The sequence below is a fragment of the Etheostoma spectabile genome, chromosome 21 (assembly GCF_008692095.1).
Source record: "Etheostoma spectabile isolate EspeVRDwgs_2016 chromosome 21, UIUC_Espe_1.0, whole genome shotgun sequence".
Classification (NCBI taxonomy): Eukaryota; Metazoa; Chordata; class Actinopteri; order Perciformes; family Percidae; genus Etheostoma; species Etheostoma spectabile.
The window spans coordinates 20,512,162-20,531,621 of record NC_045753.1 but is presented as its reverse complement, the minus strand read 5'-3'; the positions used below and the strand labels follow the sequence as shown (position 1 = coordinate 20,531,621).

General features: G+C 39.3%; 4 protein-coding genes across 14 annotated transcripts in view; 2 read left to right on the top strand and 2 right to left on the bottom strand.

The window, feature by feature from the left end:
• Window positions 1–988: 988 nt before the first annotated feature.
• syt5b (synaptotagmin Vb) lies at window positions 989–5,477 on the top strand. Of its 2 annotated transcripts, none has more exons than XM_032502359.1 (9): window positions 989–1,239; window positions 1,859–2,086; window positions 2,967–3,142; window positions 3,249–3,347; window positions 3,504–3,671; window positions 4,053–4,220; window positions 4,364–4,481; window positions 4,608–4,741; window positions 4,837–5,477. In XM_032502359.1, exons 2-9 carry the CDS (start codon window positions 1,864–1,866, stop codon window positions 5,044–5,046), a joined length of 1,296 nt encoding a protein of 431 aa, XP_032358250.1. In that variant the 5' UTR covers window positions 989–1,239; window positions 1,859–1,863; the 3' UTR covers window positions 5,047–5,477. The 2 variants fall into 2 exon arrangements, with proteins under 2 accessions (XP_032358250.1, XP_032358249.1); XM_032502358.1 differs by having other exon boundaries at window positions 1,054–1,243; window positions 1,855–2,086.
• Window positions 5,478–5,649: 172 nt separating this feature from the next.
• Window positions 5,650–9,872, top strand: dnaaf3l (dynein axonemal assembly factor 3 like). Of its 3 annotated transcripts, none has more exons than XM_032502355.1 (12): window positions 5,650–5,802; window positions 6,118–6,222; window positions 7,147–7,253; window positions 7,349–7,442; window positions 7,555–7,709; window positions 7,847–8,047; window positions 8,175–8,297; window positions 8,379–8,501; window positions 8,635–8,779; window positions 9,057–9,171; window positions 9,312–9,386; window positions 9,617–9,872. In XM_032502355.1, exons 2-12 carry the CDS (start codon window positions 6,141–6,143, stop codon window positions 9,756–9,758), a joined length of 1,362 nt encoding a protein of 453 aa, XP_032358246.1. In that variant the 5' UTR covers window positions 5,650–5,802; window positions 6,118–6,140; the 3' UTR covers window positions 9,759–9,872. The 3 variants fall into 3 exon arrangements, with proteins under 3 accessions (XP_032358246.1, XP_032358247.1, XP_032358245.1); XM_032502356.1 differs by having other exon boundaries at window positions 5,706–5,802; window positions 6,130–6,222; XM_032502354.1 differs by lacking the exon at window positions 5,650–5,802 and having other exon boundaries at window positions 5,820–6,222.
• LOC116671254 (troponin T, slow skeletal muscle) lies at window positions 9,829–15,297 on the bottom strand. Of its 6 annotated transcripts, none has more exons than XM_032502363.1 (13): window positions 15,191–15,297; window positions 12,541–12,570; window positions 12,432–12,445; window positions 12,311–12,337; window positions 11,882–11,897; window positions 11,687–11,762; window positions 11,480–11,596; window positions 11,267–11,344; window positions 11,068–11,181; window positions 10,859–10,968; window positions 10,620–10,710; window positions 10,492–10,532; window positions 9,829–10,203 (listed from the first exon to the last, which is right to left on the bottom strand). In XM_032502363.1, exons 1-13 carry the CDS (start codon window positions 15,220–15,222, stop codon window positions 10,158–10,160), a joined length of 792 nt encoding a protein of 263 aa, XP_032358254.1. In that variant the 5' UTR covers window positions 15,223–15,297; the 3' UTR covers window positions 9,829–10,157. The 6 variants fall into 6 exon arrangements, with proteins under 6 accessions (XP_032358254.1, XP_032358255.1, XP_032358256.1 ...); XM_032502364.1 differs by having other exon boundaries at window positions 11,882–11,900; window positions 12,311–12,334; XM_032502365.1 differs by having other exon boundaries at window positions 12,311–12,334.
• A 2,798-nt stretch (window positions 15,298–18,095) lies between these two features.
• Window positions 18,096–19,460, bottom strand: part of LOC116671246 (carnitine O-palmitoyltransferase 1, liver isoform) — a 14,888-nt gene continuing 13,523 nt past the window's right edge. For all 3 annotated transcript variants that reach the window (XM_032502336.1, XM_032502335.1, XM_032502337.1), the window contains exon 19: window positions 18,096–19,457. In XM_032502336.1, the coding sequence (XP_032358227.1) occupies window positions 19,335–19,457 (123 nt within the window). In that variant the 3' untranslated portion in view covers window positions 18,096–19,334. The remainder of the gene's footprint in view (window positions 19,458–19,460) is intronic.

Sequence of the window (19,460 nt, the reverse complement as noted above, 5' to 3'; positions counted from 1 at the left end):
TTTCTTTCCCCCATCTGATCTGTCATGCAGTCTAAATGCACTTTCTGTACTTTTTGTAATATCATATCTTACCCTGAAAAACATAACAGTGGACTTTGCTTAGTCACTGTTAGGTGGGAGCTTAATGTCTAACATTAGGCTAACCTACAGTTTGTGGTTAAAAATGACTATACTGCTTCTTTGTAAATTACATGTTTCAGCAAAGTTCAGTTGTAGGAGTATGTCAACCGCGTGCATCACAGCTAGGCGTAACTGTTTTCAGTTGCAATCTAGAAATACAGTGCTGCCTGCAACACCAAGATAAGCCTATTTTACAGTTGTGGGATAAAAGATTGGATCAATTCTTGATTTTGATCAAGAAAGGGTAATATTTATAAAACGGGTTATAAATAAAATTGTATCTAGTCTTAGTATACTTCCCTCAGGGGGGGAAAAGGGCTTGTTAGCTGAACTTGCTAAGAGAGGACTAGACTTGCAACTAAATACAACAGCCCCACAATAACAATATTACATTTTTATTTTGCTGTGTTAGTCTTTTTTCCTATTTGATTTCACATGCAATTTGTTTATCCTATGGAGGATGTTGCATGTCGGCTTGAAGCCACAGAGATCTCCAGATGTAGCTGTGCAAATGCGTGGCAGCATGCCCAGGGATTAGTTTCCAGTGCTCTAAATACGGGTGTGTGTTTTGTACAGTAAATGGTAGGCCAATGGATGGGGAGGATGGAATATTTACTCTCAGTGAAAAGTTGTTGGTAGATTGACTGACTGTGAGGACAGCTATGCTGAGGGGATTAGTTAAGGACTGGATGCTCTGCAATCTCTTCAATGCATAAACAAGACCACCACTGCTATGTGTTTGTCTAATGACAGACACTTTTCCTACTCAAGGAGAAACATTAAATTACTCAATGTTTAACAGTGGAATATTATATTAAAAGATGACTGTTGCTCTTTATGCATCTTAATTCAGAGACGCACAGCAACAGATGTGTTGTCAGCATTCTAATATCGGGAGGAGGGGTGCAGGGATTAAAACGCTGCTCTAGTGATTTGCCAGTGCTTTAGCTTTGATAGAAAGGGTTGCAGGCAGCCTGCCAGTCAGAGTCCGCAGCATACAGAAAGAACCGAGGTTGTGTGAAGACTACAACGGGCCAAAGGAGAAGCAGGAAGAAATAAACTTTGACCTAAAAGTTGCTCCAAAAGCTCTGTCGGCACAGAGGAAAGTAAAGGAAACGGGTAAGAAATATGCATACTATTTCAAGTATTTCTGTTATGATTAAGAGGACTACGTTGCAAAAAATTTGAATGAATGAGAAAAGGCTAGAATTTTATTCTGTTTTTTAAATTATGATAAAATTAGATTTGGTTTTGAATATACCCACTTAAAGGACTGGCTAACCTATTGACTGGTTGTTTTGATGGAAATTATTTGCCTATAATTTCCTAAATGAATATGACTGAATAAAACCATCCCCCTACTACATAGCTGTGAAGAGTAACTTATACATGTGACTAGATGCCAATAATATTTAAATTCCAGTCGGCATCGCCATCTATTAAAAAGTAGTTATTCAAAGTTTGTGGACCGCAGTTACGACGAGAAAAAAAAGAGAATGCAACAAATGTGAAAGCGTGGGGTATGGGATGGGGGAGATGGCAGAGAGAACAAGAGTAACAGAGGGATTAGGGTCAGCCATGTTGAGCATCTGGCTTAGATGGCTTTGAACTGTACTGCAACGCATGGACATAGGGATTACACAGCGCACATACGCAGTTGTGTTATCTCTCACTGTCGGAGCCAGCATCATAGAAAACCTAAACCAACATGAACTGCATTGCTTTGCTGTTCTGACAGCTGACATGAGGTTGGCCAGTAATGGGGTTCGGGCCCGGAGGGCCGCGGAGCCGTCTGAACCAGAACCGGAGGAAGCAACAGAGCCAGTTCACCATGAGCACTCCCATACAGAACACCATGAGCACTCCCATACAGAACACCATGAGCACTCCAATACAGAACATCATCCCGGCCATGACTACAACCACATGAAGGACAAGTTCATGAATGAACTTGGTCATCTGCCAAGTAAGCCACTTTTGTTTTAGAATTTCAATTTTGTTAGAATAACGGGTATATTTGATATTACATAATTGACATGATCTATAAATATTATTAAATATTCCGTTGACCACTGTGGTCAAGCTTTCTTAAAAGTTCATGAAATAATAAGTGTTTTTGATGTATAAGGAATTTTAAAGAACTATGTGCTTGTTTTTGGTACATCTACTATTTTCAACATTCCTGCCCATGAAAAGTGTGAAAACGTGCATCAGAGTTGTTTTTCCCTGTTAACCAACTACTACTGCTGAGGTGGTTTGAGTAAAGCACTTAATGATGAACTGTGCTGCTGGGGTCTGTTGTTGTACTGTGCAGGGCCAATCCCAGATTACAGTGTCTTATTATCTGATTGTGGAGAAGGGTATAGCTGACGGCACACATGCATGCTCCGTGAACCGTCCCTAGATTAACAAGTGCTGTAAAAATGCTATTATATTCAGATTTTATTTCCATAGTATCCTATTTCATTTGAATTATGTGAAGCGTTACATTGTTCTGTTTCCAAGCTCTAGAAAAGCAGTTTATGTTGAACTGATTTAGATTATAGAAGTAAACTAATGTTAACTTTTTACATCCTCTTGAAGATCCTGATTTGTAAAACTTTTACAAAGCCTTCAATAGAGAGGGTAGTGTTTAGAAGTCTATTGAAAGATCAGATTCAAAAGTATGTTTTTGTTTGTTTTGTGGTGTTTTTTGTTGTTGTTTGGCGGTCGAGATTTTTCATGTTACTGTTGTAAAAGTAACGGAGGAGGGGATCCAACATCCACTCCTTTCGCCGTCATAAGCATACTCCCATTTTGCATACAAGAAATACTGATAAGTGAATTCACCTTCTTTTATTTTGCAGTTCCCATGTGGGCAGTGGCAGCCATTGTTGTGGTGGTTCTGGTTTTGGTGGCATGCCTCATCTTCTGTCTTTTCAAGAAATGCTGCGGGAAAAAGAAAAAGCCAAAGAAAGTGAGGGAGAGGAAGACGGGTCGCCGCAAAAAGGAAAAGGAAGGTGAAGGAGAGGCTGGAGAGAAGGTGCGTGATTTCCAGTTAACACAATGTTGTATAATCTTACCTAAAATAGAGCTTGATGATGATGATGATGATGAATATCCAATGCACTGATATTTTTAAATGGCAGGAAGGGGAGGTGAAGAAGGAAGGAGAGGAAGAGGAGAAAGAACAGGAAAAGTTGGGTAAACTGGAGTTCTCATTGGACTACAACTTCACAGATGCCCAGGTAGGCTCTGTGTGAAAACACAACCATTGTCAGTTTCATCAAAGGCATTCATGATGATGATTAACATGTAGGGACTCAACAAATAACTATCAGGAAGGAATATTGATGCTCTATTCCTGACCATTGATCATTCTGACACTTGTCTTTCCTCTGAAGCTTATAGTGGGCATCCTTCAGGCTCAGGACCTTGCTGCTATGGACATGGGGGGGACCTCAGACCCTTATGTTAAAGTATTTTTGTTGCCAGACAAAAAGAAGAAATACGAGACCAAAGTTCAACGCAAGAATTTATGCCCCGTTTTCAACGAGACTTTTATCTTCAAGGTACCATGTGCCTGACTTCATGCCTTCCTTAACTAGATGTCGTTGTTTGTGTTTCGTTAGTTCCTTCTCTTGTCTTTATGCGTCTGCCTCAACTTGTGTTGGTGTTCCAGGTCATTGATGACATGTCCCTTTTTAGCCCTTGTGACGCCAACATTTGGCCTACGTATATCTCTACCTCCCCTCATCTTAGTCTTTTGTTCCCTGAGTGACGTCTCTCAAGGTATCCCTCCCCAAAAATATTAAAGCAGTATGTTCTTATTTGTCTCTGATCCCTTCATGTTCTTGATTGTTGTATAGATATGTACATTTTTTAACATGTAAACAAAATTGTTTACCTTTCCCTATTATATGTCCAAATGTTTTAATAACCTCTCTTTCTAGATCCCGTATGCAGAGTTGGGCGGAAAGACTTTGGTGCTGCAGGTTTTTGACTTTGATCGTTTCTCCAAGCATGATATGATCGGCGAGATAAAGATTCCCATGAACAGCGTTGATTTGGGCCAGCCATTGCAACAGTGGAGAGACGTGGAGAGTGGTGAGAAGGAAGAGGTATGATATTATGTGTTATTGTTTGTTATATTGCGTGTATTTATGTACATATACTCTGTCTTGCTTCTAAAAATGAAGAAATTATGATTATCAGCAGATTTAAAAAAACTTACTTGCTGGTGATCCATAATTGTTCTTTTCAGCAAGAAAAACTGGGTGATATTTGCGTTTCTTTACGGTACGTACCCACTGCTGGAAAACTGACAGTGAACATCATGGAGGCAAAGAATCTGAAAAAAATGGATGTTGGTGGCTTATCAGGTAATTAGGCATACTGCCCCGTATTACCTCTCCATAAAACTTTACTTTCACAAACTTCACTCCAATGAGGAAATAAAATAGCCCAACAAAACACAACTAGATTGCCATCTTTTCTTTTTCCATTAGATCCGTATGTGAAGATTGTTCTGCAGCAAAATGGGAAACGGATTAAAAAGAAAAAGACGACCGTCAAGAAAAACACGCTCAATCCTTACTTTAATGAGAGTTTCAGCTTTGATGTCCCCTTTGAGCAGATACAGGTATGCGTTGTTTAATATCAATTTGAAACTTAACAGCCACTTAGTGGTGGTATGGGGAACTATTTGATAATGCATCTTACTTTTTTGCTTTTCAGAAAGTGCAGGTCGTCCTCACAGTGTTTGACTATGATAAACTTGGGAGCAATGACCCCATTGGAAAAACATTTATGGGCTATGGAGCTACAGGAGTTGGCCTGCGCCACTGGTCAGAAATGCTTGCCAATCCCAGACGTCCAGTAGCCCAGTGGCACACCCTCCTGCCAGAAGAAGAAGTCGATGCAGCAGTCAAAGCAAAACCTCGTTAGAGTCGCACCTTGTTTTAGTTTGACATACTGCTGATATACAAGAAAACAATACTTATTGTTAATCCTGATGTTTTGTCAATTTGCATATTTTGTTTCTCATTTTGTATCTTTTAAGATACTTTAGTACGTTTTTTGTGTGTGTGTGTGTTTAATTTGTGTTATATATTGTGTTGTATATTTGTAAATGTGCGTCTTTTGTGTATGCTAGTTTAGTAAAATTTGGATACATAAAGAAAGGATTTCAGAGTTACACTGTTCTGAAAAGGTACTCTGGAGACATGGGGGTAGAGCTTCTACTTCTCATGGCATGTACACTGGGGCCTTTTTTGCTCTTTTTGTTGTCATGTGGTGCAACAGATTCCTGAAAACCCCTTGTTGTAATGCTCTGGATTTTTTCAAATGAAAATAAACCCACAATGGTTTCACATCAATGTTTCTCTTACTCTACTACCTTTATTTAAATTAGCATTAGTTTATGTTCTTACCATAAAAGTAATCAAATAATACATTTAAGATTTGTAGAAATAACTCTAGAATAATATTACATACATAAGCGTATTATAGATTATTGAAATTACCCATCATTGTTTACCATAATAGTCTTTTGGACTTGAAATCTCTAGACAGGAGTATCAATCTAAGCCACCGGGAGATGGCGTCTGTCCTCTCCATTGAGAAGCTGTTGCCTAGCAACAGAACCCAAACTTTCTGATCCAACGGTTAGCGTTAGCTGCAAACTAAACTACAGCTTGGCAAGTGAGTTTTGTTCACATTTTTGTTTCGCTGTCTATGACCATTCATCAGCTAGCTATATTCAGCGACGGGTTTGTGTTAATGGATAACAGCTTTATTAATAAGCTAACAATGTATTTTCTTTTTTACCGAGTAAAGTTACTGATAGCTAGCTAACCTAGCTGGCGTTAGCGTTAACGTCCGTGCTAACATTTAGACTGTGCCAATGCCAACTGAGACTCGGTTAAAACATTAACATTACCTCTAACTTTAGTTGAGTCATGATGTCAACCACTTACAGTCAGGCTTGGTTTGTCTTTCTTCTTTCGGTCACATTAGCTAGCTTACTAGCTTGCTACAGGATGAGTGCCGGACGGGCATCTGAGGGCGCTGGCTGCATCACCTGGTGGGGCTTAAGCCCCGCACGCGACCTGCTGAGTACAGGTGAGAGCTTAGCTGCACGTGGATGCGTGGACCTTCTAAATGCGTCACATAAAAATTATGTTAATGCATGCATTATAATCCTATAATATAAAAACAACACTACACGGAATATTCGGCACAACGATACTATCACTTAGACACTTAAAGTACAATTTGTTACTGTTTGTATTGTACTTTTAGCATACGTAGTCCTAAGTACATTTTGTTAAATACTTGAAAAGGAGTATTATAGTATATAGTGTGATATTGCTACGGATTTTATGTCATCCTGATAGCAGTGGTGTAGCACATAATTCTGGGCCTTGTACAAAGGCATTCTCTATGGGTCCCTGATAGCATCTATCTGGGCCCTCCTCACATGAGGCCGGGTACTAAATCCCCTTTTCACCCCCAGTCCGATACCCTTAATTACAAAAAAAGAAGTGGAAAATAACATGAGTTTTAATTAATTCAGCAATGTAGCCTACACAAAACTAGACAATTATGAACACTGAAACCATCAAATATAAAACTGCATCAATAGTGGCCTCAAACTACACCATAACTTCTTACTTAAAACTTTTAACTCGGACTGTAATAATGTAATGGTATTTACTGTGAGGTTATTGCACTGAATAGAGTATTTGTTATTTTGTCTATAGTATTTAAATAGCACAGGAGATATATACAGTTAAACGCTTATTTTTCAATTAAGAATAGAAGCTAAATTCTGCCAATGATAAATGATTCATAAACAGAAACAGCTGTAGATGATCACTGCCTAAATAATCTACAAATGGCAAAATTATTATTAATTTATCAGTTAAATATTGGAATAAAGAAGACTACAAATGCCAAAGACACATTTTTTGTTTGTACTGAAAAACTATCACCCTTGAATTATGGTGTGTTATATTCTCTCTCTCTCTCTCTCTCTGTGCCCAGGCCCTGTGAGACTTGAAGGGGAGGTCAATGTTTTACTGGTTGGCAGTGGAGATCCACGACATATTTTGAAAACCATTTCTGGTTTGCGGGACCACGACATCCTTCATGTGAGCCTCTCTCCTAAACTGCTATGTGACCCCCTGAGAACAAATTGTTATGTTCTACTGTGAGCTGCAAACACCTTCTCTCTGCTCTACTGCAGGTGTGGGTGATAGAAAACAGCATGGAGGTGGTGGCTCGACAGCTGCTGCTCCTCTACCTGGCACTGATGCCAAAGGAATGCATGGGAAATAATGGTTGGAATAATACATGCTGTTACATGATTAGCTTCAGAAATGTTCAGTAATAATTCTGATACAGATATGTGTCCTAAACATTTAAGTTATTTTGCAACATTTTTTTTTTTAGAGAAGACAGAGGTTTTCTTGGAGGTGTTTGGGAACGGTGAGATCCGCAGTCAGACAGAACAGACACTGAGACGTGCAGCATCACAGCTCTCTCTGTCGGTTACTGACACACTGGAGACGGCCACACACCCCTGTCTGAACACAAGTCTTCTCAGGGTAAGATCATTTGTAAAACAAGCCCATCTTCTGTGTTTCTTTAAGACCTTATGATAGATATTTTTTTTCTGAAATCAGGAATTGAGGCCTGCTCATTCAAACACATGTGAACTTCCATACGATGAATATTTCAACAGTTTAAGGAGCGAGATGAACTGGCCAGGATATTCAAGTTGTGGATCCAGCCTGAGCCTTCAACATCTTCATCTAAGTGCTCTGCCCCTATCTTAATGTCCAAAGCCTGGGATTATCGGGTCAGGCAGCACCTTGGAACACGCTACGACTCCAAGAGGAGCTGCTTTGACTGGGACCTTACAATGAAACTGCACGAGAAAGGGGTATTTCAATATTATGTGTGCTTTCCTATGTTTGTCGATTTAAAGTGAGCTTCCTATATTTGCTCTCAGAAATATTTTTTTCAAACTATATTGCACTGAAGGATGGAGACTCTTTATGTGTGTGCAGTGTGGTGTCATCAACAAACAACACTATACGCAATGGAGGGAACGGGGTTTGGCGTTCGAAAGGAGGGAAGGTGTCTACCAAATAACCAATCCAAGTTTGCTCTCTTCAAGAGTGTTCAATCAGGTGAGTGTTTGTCTGTTTTCCTGCACAATATTTCTACAAAATGCTGCAATAAGACCAGGCGTTTTGCCTTTGTCTGGACAGAGAGGGGACAAAGTGGCTGTCAGGGGTTACTGGGGAGACATTGTTTCCAGTCCTTACCTCTCCTTTGGCATTGAAACTGACGACAAAAGCCTGCTGAAGACACAGAATGGACAACATGTCAAGGTAAAATACACAGTAGTAATAGCATGGATTACATGTTAGATTATAGTTATGTCTCCACATGCTTTGTTTGTACAGTAGCAGTAACCTTGTTCATACACTGAGGAACATTTTATTGCTTTCCTCACATCCACAGACAGCCCAGGACATCTCCTTTGCAAACGTACAGGAATTGTTCCAGTCGCTGTCCAGTAGACGGGGCTGCCCCACCACTTTTCAATCAGACGCAGAGACAAAGGAGCCATCCCCAGAGGCTGATGGAAAATCTGTCAGCATTAATGGTAAATGGCTGTTAACACTAGCAGGCCTGTAGTGGCTTTAGTTGCCAATGCAGTGCAGGTGTTTAACTCAAAGTGAAAATGTTCAGACTGAGATACATGATTGTATTTGAATATGTTGCATCTCTCATCTGCATGTTGCATTTCTTGTTTCAATGGAAACTAAGCTTTTCAATTTATTGTAGATCACGTCCAATCCTTCTGAAACCTAACATAGAAAACAGTATCTGTGTATGAAACGTGATGGTTTTAGCACTGCATTTTCTCACATCCTCTGCAGACTTGATGTGTCTGAATGGGATCTCTGTGACCTTCCTGCCAACGGACTCCCTTTATAAACTGCCAGAAAAACAGAAATACTCCCACTTCTTCAACATTATCTACTTCTCTGCCAGGTGAGAACATTTTTTTCTCTAATGCTCTAATACATCATTTCAGTCAATAAATAATAATACAAATATAGTACCTTAACCTGGAATAGGATTCCTTCACCATCAGACTGATTTGACTACTTTTTGTTTCCCTCTCTGTAAAGCTGCGTGCACCAGTTTGGCCCGACGACGAGACAGATTGCAGCACCAGACGCTGTGATTGTCGTGGAGTTGGCCAAGTGAGGGTTTTTCTAGTAACAGAGCTTGCGACCATGGTGACAGTACAATCACCAAGAGTACAGTAACCATGCTATGTTGTACACAAATGCATTTGCTTTTCTGTATGTGATTCTGTAGTGTTTGCTCCATATCCACCCATCTGCTAGTTAACAGATAAAACGTTAATTATACCTTTATCTGCAGTTTTACATTTAAGTTGGATGTGTGTGTCTATGTGTGTGTATCGCAGGTACATTTTGGATGTGAACAAAGAGCAAGAAGCATGCTTTGCAAAGAAAGTGGTGAGCATTGCTCTGGAGGCTGAATTTGAGCCGTGGCGTGAGGGGAAGAGTGATGACGTCCATGCTGTTTTCGTACCACAGAGGAAGTAAAGGTGCTTCCCTTCCTTTGCTGCCATTGTCAGCAGCTTTACCTTCACAATATGCAACAGTCAACATGATATTGCAGACAGAGATAATTTATTTTTCATTCATAAGGAAGTTACCCAGCCAATAATTAGCAACTGAGTGGCCTTAGATAATAGTTCCATTTTGTTTGTAGTAGCTGTGAACTTTTCCATGTTTACATTTTTATTAGTATTAATTCAATTTAGTTTCCATTTTGAATGACACTGCTAGAAATTAACTTTTACAAAATTGTCCATTAAACGTATACATGCATTTAATAATAATAATTATTATCATTGCAAGATGTTATTGCAAGTTGATATATTTCACTAAAAATGCCACATGAAAACCGGCCCCTTGTTTCATTGTGCCTTTTGTGTGAGTTCACTTCCAGCGTCCTCCAACCTTCCCCTTACCATGGACCTTTTTGCTGCATTGAGACAAAAAAAATATACAGTTGATTATTAACAGTCAGAGTCGGCACAGAAATGACCAGCCAGTGTGACTGATTGAGTATCACTTCTTGTTCACATCTTAGATGTGTGCATCCTGTGCAGAAGGTGAAAGACATTCAAGAGCTGTGAGTTTGGCATTTCCTGTGTGTATGCAACCGTTGCCATCCATCCGCGGCATGTTTGCATAGTGGATGCAAAGTAGCTCTCTACAATGCTTTAGTTTTTGGGGTGTTGAAGTTGTGCAATTGCAGATTTTTACTCACAATTTCTGAGCATTTTGGATTCTGTTCAGGAGGACGTTGATCTGGAAAACACAAACATACTCTGACCTCACAAGTTAGCCATTTTTTTTAAAATACCAGTTTTGTATATTCTCAGCTAAATGGCTTACCTCATACTTCTGCCTCCTCGTCTTCTCAGTCAGGTCAAATTTCTCAGACTCAAGCTGGTAGATACATTCCCACATCTCCTTGGCTCTCTCTCTAAAACACAGCAGAATAATGCACCTTTTGTGGCAGCAGCTTTGAATTGTGTGCACCAGGCTTACCAAGCTGGCATTCCTACAACATGGAGCTGGTTTACACTGTAATGAATGTTTAAGCATCAGTCTTTAATGGGCCTTAAACTGACCTCAGGTCGTCTTCTCTCAGGGCCTCAACAGCCAGTGGCTTGCGTCTTTCTGCCAGTGTCTTCTTCTTGATTTCCCTCGCAGTTTGTTTTTTGCCTCGCCTCTGCTCTGCCTGCAGAGAACAAACACAACTCACTTTCTAGGAGGATCAGACACACATGAACTCTGACAGTTATACAGTAACACACCCGCTTAAATGTATTAGTCTGACCTTGGCCAGGAATCCTCCAAAGTGAGCCCCCATGTTGGAAAGCACTTTCTTCTTTTTTGCCTCGTCATCGGCCCTCTTCTTCGCCTCTTCGTCCTCTTTCCTCTGTCTCTCCTCCTGAGGAGGTCATCTTCAGAGGTTTACTCAAAGTGCTCTTTTGGATTAGAAGAACATACGTAATACAATGTTAAACGTTAATTACCGCAATCCGTGTCTGTCTGTGACGCTCTTTTTCAGCCCTCACACGCTGCTGCTCAGCTCTTTCTGCTCGGCGGCTCTCCTACAACACAAAGTAACACGTCAGCTGGGCTCTTTAATCGCTTTAATCACTTAATAGTCAGTGTATCCTGACAAAACTCTTTCTCAGACAAATGCACAGGGAAGATAGGGACAGACAGCACGGGAAAGGCATTACAATCCTGTCTTTGAGTCCAATCAGCTCCTCTTCCTCTTTCTTCCTCTGCTCAAAGTGGACATCGATCAGAGTCTGCAGCTCCAGAAGGTCTTTCTCCATCCTTTTCCTATGGATATCCTAACAGGGGGGGCAGTGAATACCCAGATCAGGATTATGTAACCACAGTTGTTGGTGCTGTAATTGTGTAAATTGTCCATTAACAACAACCTTGAAGGAACATACATCAAAGTCAACCCTCTCCCCCTCAGGGATTTTAGGGGCAACAAGCTGTGTGCCCAGCGGCCTGTAAAATAACATGAACGCAACATCAATATACACGATCAGCTCATTTTTACTTCTTTGCAATGCATTTTGTGGTACAATCTGACAAAGTATTTTAATTTTTAGTATTTACATGCGTACTTGTATTTGGGGCGCTCTTCTTCAACAGGACAGTCAGAACAGCAACGACAAAAGTGAATCAGTTCATGTTGTATAAACAGCAGTTAGATTCGAAAACGCAACAGAGGAAATAGGAATAGGAATTAATAGGCAAAGATGCATAAATTAAATGAATACTTTAAAAAGCTACAGTTCACGGCCACGGTTTTTCTAACCGTGACTTTCACTATAAAGATAAACAGCACTTTAACTGAAAGGTTTAAAGTTTCCTCTTCAATTTGAATAAAGTATATTGAGACTTCCTAGAAAAACCCCATGTGAATACATGTTTACAGTTTGATGGGTGTCTTGTGCTTTTACTGACAGGTTGCTTTTACAGCTTGTATCTCAATATTTTATTTCTAAGAAAACAGTCTATTAAATCAACACAACCCAGCATCAAAGTCTCACCTCCCTCTCCCTGCTCCTCATCTTCTTCTAGAAGAGAAAAGAAAGAGTGACACAAATTGAAACGATTGAGTTGAGAGAAACAATGAAACTGCGGCTTAATTAAATAAGTGAATGTCCTTACCTTCCTGATGGCCTCTTAATAAAAAAGAATTGAAAGAATACATCAGACACGCCATTATTCTAACACATGAATGTAGAAAGGTTTAACTGGTGGCAATGGATTTACTCACCCATGAACGTCTAAATCAGACATGGTGACACTGGAGAGAAAACCATAAATATACGAATCACACTGTCATAAATAACAACAGCAAAAACCTTCGCCAAACATATGAAAGGTGTCATTTATAGATGATTTATGATTTTTCATCTTCAAGTACATCTTCAAAAAACATAAAACTGGCTTCTAATTTGCGAACAAATCTAATGTTACATTATGCTGCAAACACAGGACATAGACAGTTGACTGAAGTTGACCATCAACTCCCTAAAAAAGGAAGTTTTGACAAACTTTAAACTGGACTGTGTAACTTTCGAAAGGAAATAAATGCATTTGTCCACTTATAAACAAAGAGCCTAATTCATGACCAATGAAATGCTGCTTCATTCCATTCATTAAACTGAGGAGTTTTAGTGCTACAGCTTATTGTGGCAAACGTTAATTAACTTTAGATGCTGTAGATATTTCTGCGTAACGTTTTAGTTCTGGATCTGTTTGCTGGACTTTATGTCTCTTCTCTATTTCTGCCACTGTTACACAACATGTTCGCTAAGTCAGGTCACCCAATAATGACACCTTTTAGGTTTAAACCGTTTTTATTTGCATTGTTTGAAATATGTTAGTTCCATATGTGTTTGTGTTATATTGTGAATGTGAAAATGAACCTCTACCTCCTCTGCCTAGTCACTGAAAAGAAATAAGCAGAGAAATCAGGCCAATTACAAACGCTGGTCAGTCTGACGTCATTTTGCCTAAACTCATTACTATTCATGAACTCACAGTTGTGCTGGGTAAAGGATGCTGATAGCCAGGCTCTCATTGGCTAGCTGTAAGCCAATCAGAGTCAAGCAGCTTAGCTTGTTGAATTTGAATGAGAACTGGCACAAATCGAGTCTTCCTGTAGGCTTTCTATACCACGCTAGAATGGCTTTAAACAAGGTAACCAAGACATTTTTTTCTACAAAAATGAGTCCATGGTAGAACTTCAGACATTACCATAAAGTAATGAAATGTGTGTGTCAGGGCACCTTTAAAGCAACTGACTTTTTGTAGTTGCCACTTGTAGCCACAGTGGTCACTGTTCAACAAAAGTTACACAGTCTAAACATAATATTTGACTATGCACACACAAAAAGTTAGATTCATAGAAGATAATCAGTCAATATGTTTCCATGCCCCTCCAGATGGCTGAGCTTCAATGCGTCCTAATGTGAAAAAATGTAATTGTGAACAAACTTTGGCCACTGGAGACGCATTACACATTCAATACAGGGGTCTTTTTGTTCAAAGAAGAAGATAAAGGGGAAGGCCATTTGTAGCTAATGATCTAGGAATAGAAGAGGCCACAGTGTCCTGTTACCCAGGATAAGAGTGGGCCATCAGCTGGCCAATCCTTCTTGTTTAATTTAATTTACAAGAGAGAATGTGGGTTAAAGAGATTAAGCTGGTCGGTTGGTTGCAATTAACACCAGCCAAATCCTCTATTCAATTTTGATCTACTCACAGTCTCCCTGAACGTAAGGGATATTGAAATGGTTGTGGAGCCACATAAATATTTTAGCATTCCTAACCATAAATGTAGCAGCTTATATATGTATTTCAGTGGAACTTGTTAGAGGAGATACAGTATTATCCACTCACAAAGTCAAAACCGTCTAATGAGCTGCAGTCAAACCGAACAAAGAGGGAAAATTAGTTCCTGGGTAGACACCCCAGCAGTAGACCAATTTTTAAAACACCATTTTCAATGCAAACAATTGGAAGCCCCCCCCCGGCTGTCAGCCTTTGAGTGAATTAACATGGTAGATCAAGCACTGAGGCCGCCCAAGTCTCTCAGATCCCTTTGTTGTTAATTTTTAGCCAAGATCTCAGAGCATGAGCATGTGAATCTGAATAAACACCGGGCACATGGACCGAAGGCAGATGAGGGATTGGGAGAGGAATTCATCACATTGTTTCACTGTTAAATGTTTCTGGCCAAACTGACCGACAGATGGATAAAGAGGCCCAGGCACCAAGAACAACTTGTCATAGATAGATAGATACATGTGTGGTTGTTTAAATGTTACAAGTGTAATACCTGTTTCTTTTGTGTCTGCAGCAGCGGTAACAAGCTGTGAACACAACACAGACATATTAGCACCTTTTGAAGTTAATATGGCGAACTTATAAGCAAACAGTTGCCATTTACACGTCCTGGTAGACACAGCTCAACATTACCGTTCATTTTGTGTCATCTTTCTGGTCACTTGCAGAATGTAAGTCTAACATCCACTCTTCTTTTAGCTCTGTTTTTGGTCTCAACTGTTGTAGGAAATATCTGGCTCAACGTCACTTAGACATTCTGTCTACCGCTTAGCGCTGGGCAGGTAGCTACAGTGGGTTATCAGATTTTTTTCATACAAGTACAACCTGGAAAATGAGCATAATATGGGACCTTTAAAACAAACTTACTTGAGCAAAGTGTTTCACAGCCTTGAAATTAATCTAACAACTGTCATTTAAAATGTTCAGTCCATAAACAAAATTGTATTAACCCAGTGATGTGCATGTTTTTGTAGAACTGCCATGAAGTACCATAAAAATGATGGAGGACTTTGCCTTAAAAAAGAAAGAAACCCAAACTGAAACCACTGCAGAAGAAAAGTCAAAGCACATACCTGAACAGCAAAAGAGAAAAAGGGTGTTTCATTGATGATGAAAGCAAGCAGAGTAACAACTAGAGGAGAGACGGACCTTTATAGAAAGTGTGTGTGTGTGTGTGTGTGTGTGTGTGTGTGTGTGTGTGTGTGTGTGCGTTTGTGGTGTTTGTGTGGCGTGTGTGTGCGTGTGGGTGCTCGTGCGCGTGTGTAAGATATAGACAATTATTGTCGGCTTTTGAGGGGCATAAGCTGAAGTCTGATGGGTTGGATAATGACTGAAGGGTTTGTTGCTGACCTCACAGCTGAAATAAGAGACAGAAAGACAGGTGGCGGGAGATAAATCGAGACAGAAGAAAAAGGAGGCAAAAACAAGACAATTTCTGTCAGTTTCCTGTGTTCCTAGGATGCAGGTTGTTTTTTTTCCACTGACTTACAATTACAGACCTTGTGGTATTTTACCGGAATCAATCTGTCCGTCTGTGACATCATAGGCAACCAAAACCCTTTGAGATTTCCTTTTGAAATGTAAAGGGCATTATAAATAAAATGTATTATTATTATTATTATTATTACCAAAACAAGTCATACACGAAATGTTGATGCCAGTCGTTGATGTTGATGTTACATTAAAACTACACTTGCTTCTTACAGGTATTTTTGTGAAATGCAAATATTCCCTCGCAATGGTCAAATGCATACAGCATTTCTATAAACACAACTATGGAAGTGCTTTGGAAACAGCCAAAATACGTATGAAGAGTGAGAGAGAAAGAGTAACAACCTGCAGAAGTACACTTTATCTCTCACGAGGAAACATCTGTGCAGCAGGTAAGAAAAACAATTTTATTTTAACTAAATATTTTAAATTTGAATTACTATGACTAGCATGGAAAATGTGCCAACACATTAGAGAACACATTAGAGCTGCAACTATCAATTATTCTTTTCAACAGACCATTTTCTCGATCAATCATTTAATAGTTTTGTCTGTATATGCCCATCACCTTTTCCCTTTTGCCGTCTTCAAATGTCTCGTTTTGTCCTACCAGCAGTCCAAAGATATTCAGCTATGATATGAACCGGAAAAATGATAGTACTTTGTCTTTAAATAATGACAAACAAAATAGTTGCCAACTCATTTTCTGTTGATTGAAGAATCAATTAGTCGACTAATGGAGGCATTTATAGACAATTATTAGAGGCATTTATTACTATGGTCAATGCATTTAGCTGCAGAAGAAAAATCTCTTTAAATGCTATGATCATTTTCCTGTTGAGTAATTATTTAACAATCATCAATTCATTATTAGCATAGTTATCTAAAAGAAATCCACTGGTTTTGTGCATCAATAAAAAACTGGAGTATCTCTTTAATGCACCTTTAAGCGTGTGCAGCGGCTTAAAAAGTAATAACAACACTGTGTGTTTTTCCCCATTCCCATTCAAACCTTTTAATCTCTACAGTTCATTTTGCAATATATTCACAGAGGAGGAGTTCGGTGGTGGAGTAGAAGTCATGGAGGCAAGCCCAAGAGCGCTGTCGACGGAATGATATTAACTTGGCCAGTGTGAGGAGCCAGATTGATAATCAGCCATTACAGCAAATGATTAATGGCAATGTGCCATCGCTGTCCTTGGACTGGATCGCTTGGTTCAGAGACGAGTGGGGATGGTCGGACCAGAGAGACAGTTCCTTCAGAGACTGGGAGGGCTCTCAGCCAAATAAAGATGGACACTGCCGTGTAGAAGTCCTCTGCCAAGAAGTGGTTTGACAGAGATTGTTCTACATTAAGTCCCTTCTCCAGCTATAATTGTGAGCATTTAGTCTGATTCTATCAAGTAACAGTATATAACATGGTTAATTTAACAGGACAAACCAAAAGTATACTTGCTGTATAATTTCTGAGTAGCCGTAGAAAAGAGAAAACGATTGTGAAGGTGGAAATGAAGTCAAATTCCTTGTTGAACTTCGGTGACTCTGCTGTGAGCGAAGCCATTTTAAACTAAGTAACGTTTTGTCTACTCTAAAATGTAGGTGCAGCTTACAGTAGTCAAGCAGTTGTCTTATCACCACCAGTGAACATGGGCCATTACTATAGCAACTGACTAAAAGTGTTTTTTTCCCCTTGCTTCCATAGATCCAACAGCTATATGAAGGGGCCAAGCTTCAGTGGCAAGTCCAGCCAGATGGTAAGCTTTTACAAAAAAAAATAAAAGTAGAAAATCAATGACGCGTTAAATGAAGTTGCCAATATGAAATTATCTTCAGTGCCAAAGAAGACACCTGCATGGACACCTTAGCTGTGAAAATAAAATATAATGACCAGAGTGGTTAAAACAGCCAGTAATATCATGATCAATGAAACCAGAATGAGCTGGGGAGTTGTACTCTACTAGTAATAAACAGAAAGTGCTTTCTGATGCATTTGGCAAATACAAATTATTATAAAAGGTAAATTACTCCTATAGTTTTTATACCCTGCAGTTGGTATGTGTGATATTTCTTTAACACAGATATAATTTATGTACATTATTTACGAGGTTAATTTAAAACAAAACAGTTATGTTGTCTTCCATGTTCACTCTTATTTCTCATTATTTAGCAGTATATGTGCTGTGTCCTTTATAAAATAAATACATAAACATTTTTCTTTCTGACAAGCCTGTGAGCATTAAAGAGAACGCCAGCGCCCTTTTGTGGTGCTAAAGGGAGCGGCAAAATTTCTAGGGCTCTCAATGCAATGCAATGCATGTAATGTCATGCAATTGTACAGTTGCATTTTGGGTAATGTAGGCACCAAGTTTTGACACGGTAGAAACACGCAAGGAATAAAAAGATATTGCTGGTTCTGCTCCATCCTTAAAGGCTAAATTGCTAAATTGTACTCTTAAGGCAACAAATGGAAACACTTGAGGGTTGTTGTTTTTTTCTTTAAGAATGACTTTATGTTCCCCCATAATATTGCATTACAAATGCTGATCATATTAATACAATGGCTGATCATAGTAATACAACAAGACAAGCTCAACTGAAAACCAAAAAGGCAATAATCACTGAAGAATAAAAGGATTCTGTGTCACCGGTACCATCTGACCTGCAACACTGCTCAAGACTAAATACCTAAACATGACGTTCATAAATATAGCTTGCATTGTTACAACACTTCTTTAATAATCCAGTGGTAATAATAATTACAAAACAGATTTAAAGAGGCAGTGAAATAACTGGAGTTCATAACAGAAAATCCTACTGACCAGTGAACGATAAACTGACCTATATTATTTGTATGCACATTTTTTATGTGTTTAAAAACATGAAATAGAGAATACAACCTGGGTGAGCTGGCACTGAATATAATACCAGTCAAAGAGTAATGCCAACCTGAATTAAGTAGAGCAATGTCATTTCCCTACTGCTGTTTCCTGTATAGACAGCCGGGTACTCTCAGCACAGCATTACAATCCGGTTGTTTTTGTAGAAAGCAGATTTATACATTATAAGTAAACACTGAGAAGTCACAGACTTCTGAGATTTTAAAATATGTGGCGTCATCGTTACAGCAATGTTGCATTTCGATGGTAGAATCTGAAGAACCCTGCATGCTTCCTCTCTGAGCGAATGCACCGAGACGACAGATGCATCATGCGCTTCGAAACAAAATTTTACAGAAAATTAGTGGCACAAACAGTGGTGTCAAAACATAATGCACTTGAATTGATTTAAAATTACTCCCTGCAAAAAGGTGAAGTGCTTAGCAATTTCTACCCTAACCTTGAGTGCTGAAATATGTACTGGCCTTCTTATTATAATCAAAACATGTAAAAAGAAAAAATACATATTTTCCAAAGGTTTGACTGTTAAAACTAAACGCATAAACCTTAATTTACTTGAGTAACACTTCTTGTTAATCCATGGACCTTTTTCCTTCTCACACACCTATCACCCAGATAATAGACACACACAAATATAGATGCATATTAGTAAAAACATCCCCTCCGTTTTATCAGTTTCCCCGTTGAGCTGTCACTGGAAAATCCTCTGTGTGGCTATCAAATTCTCCAAATGCATGAGGGAAAATAAACCCCGTCTTTTCTTACTTCATAGTGTAAGATTTACGCTTGTACACCTTCCCTTTAGCATCCTTTTCTCCGGAGTAACCGACTACAGGTCTTTCTTGACCTCTGGCCGCTTCTCCTCGGTCTTGAACTCTGTTTGGTTGGGGATCAGCAGCTGCAGCAGGTCGCGCAGGGCTTTTCTGATCTGTGCACCAAACTCATGGGCTGACTG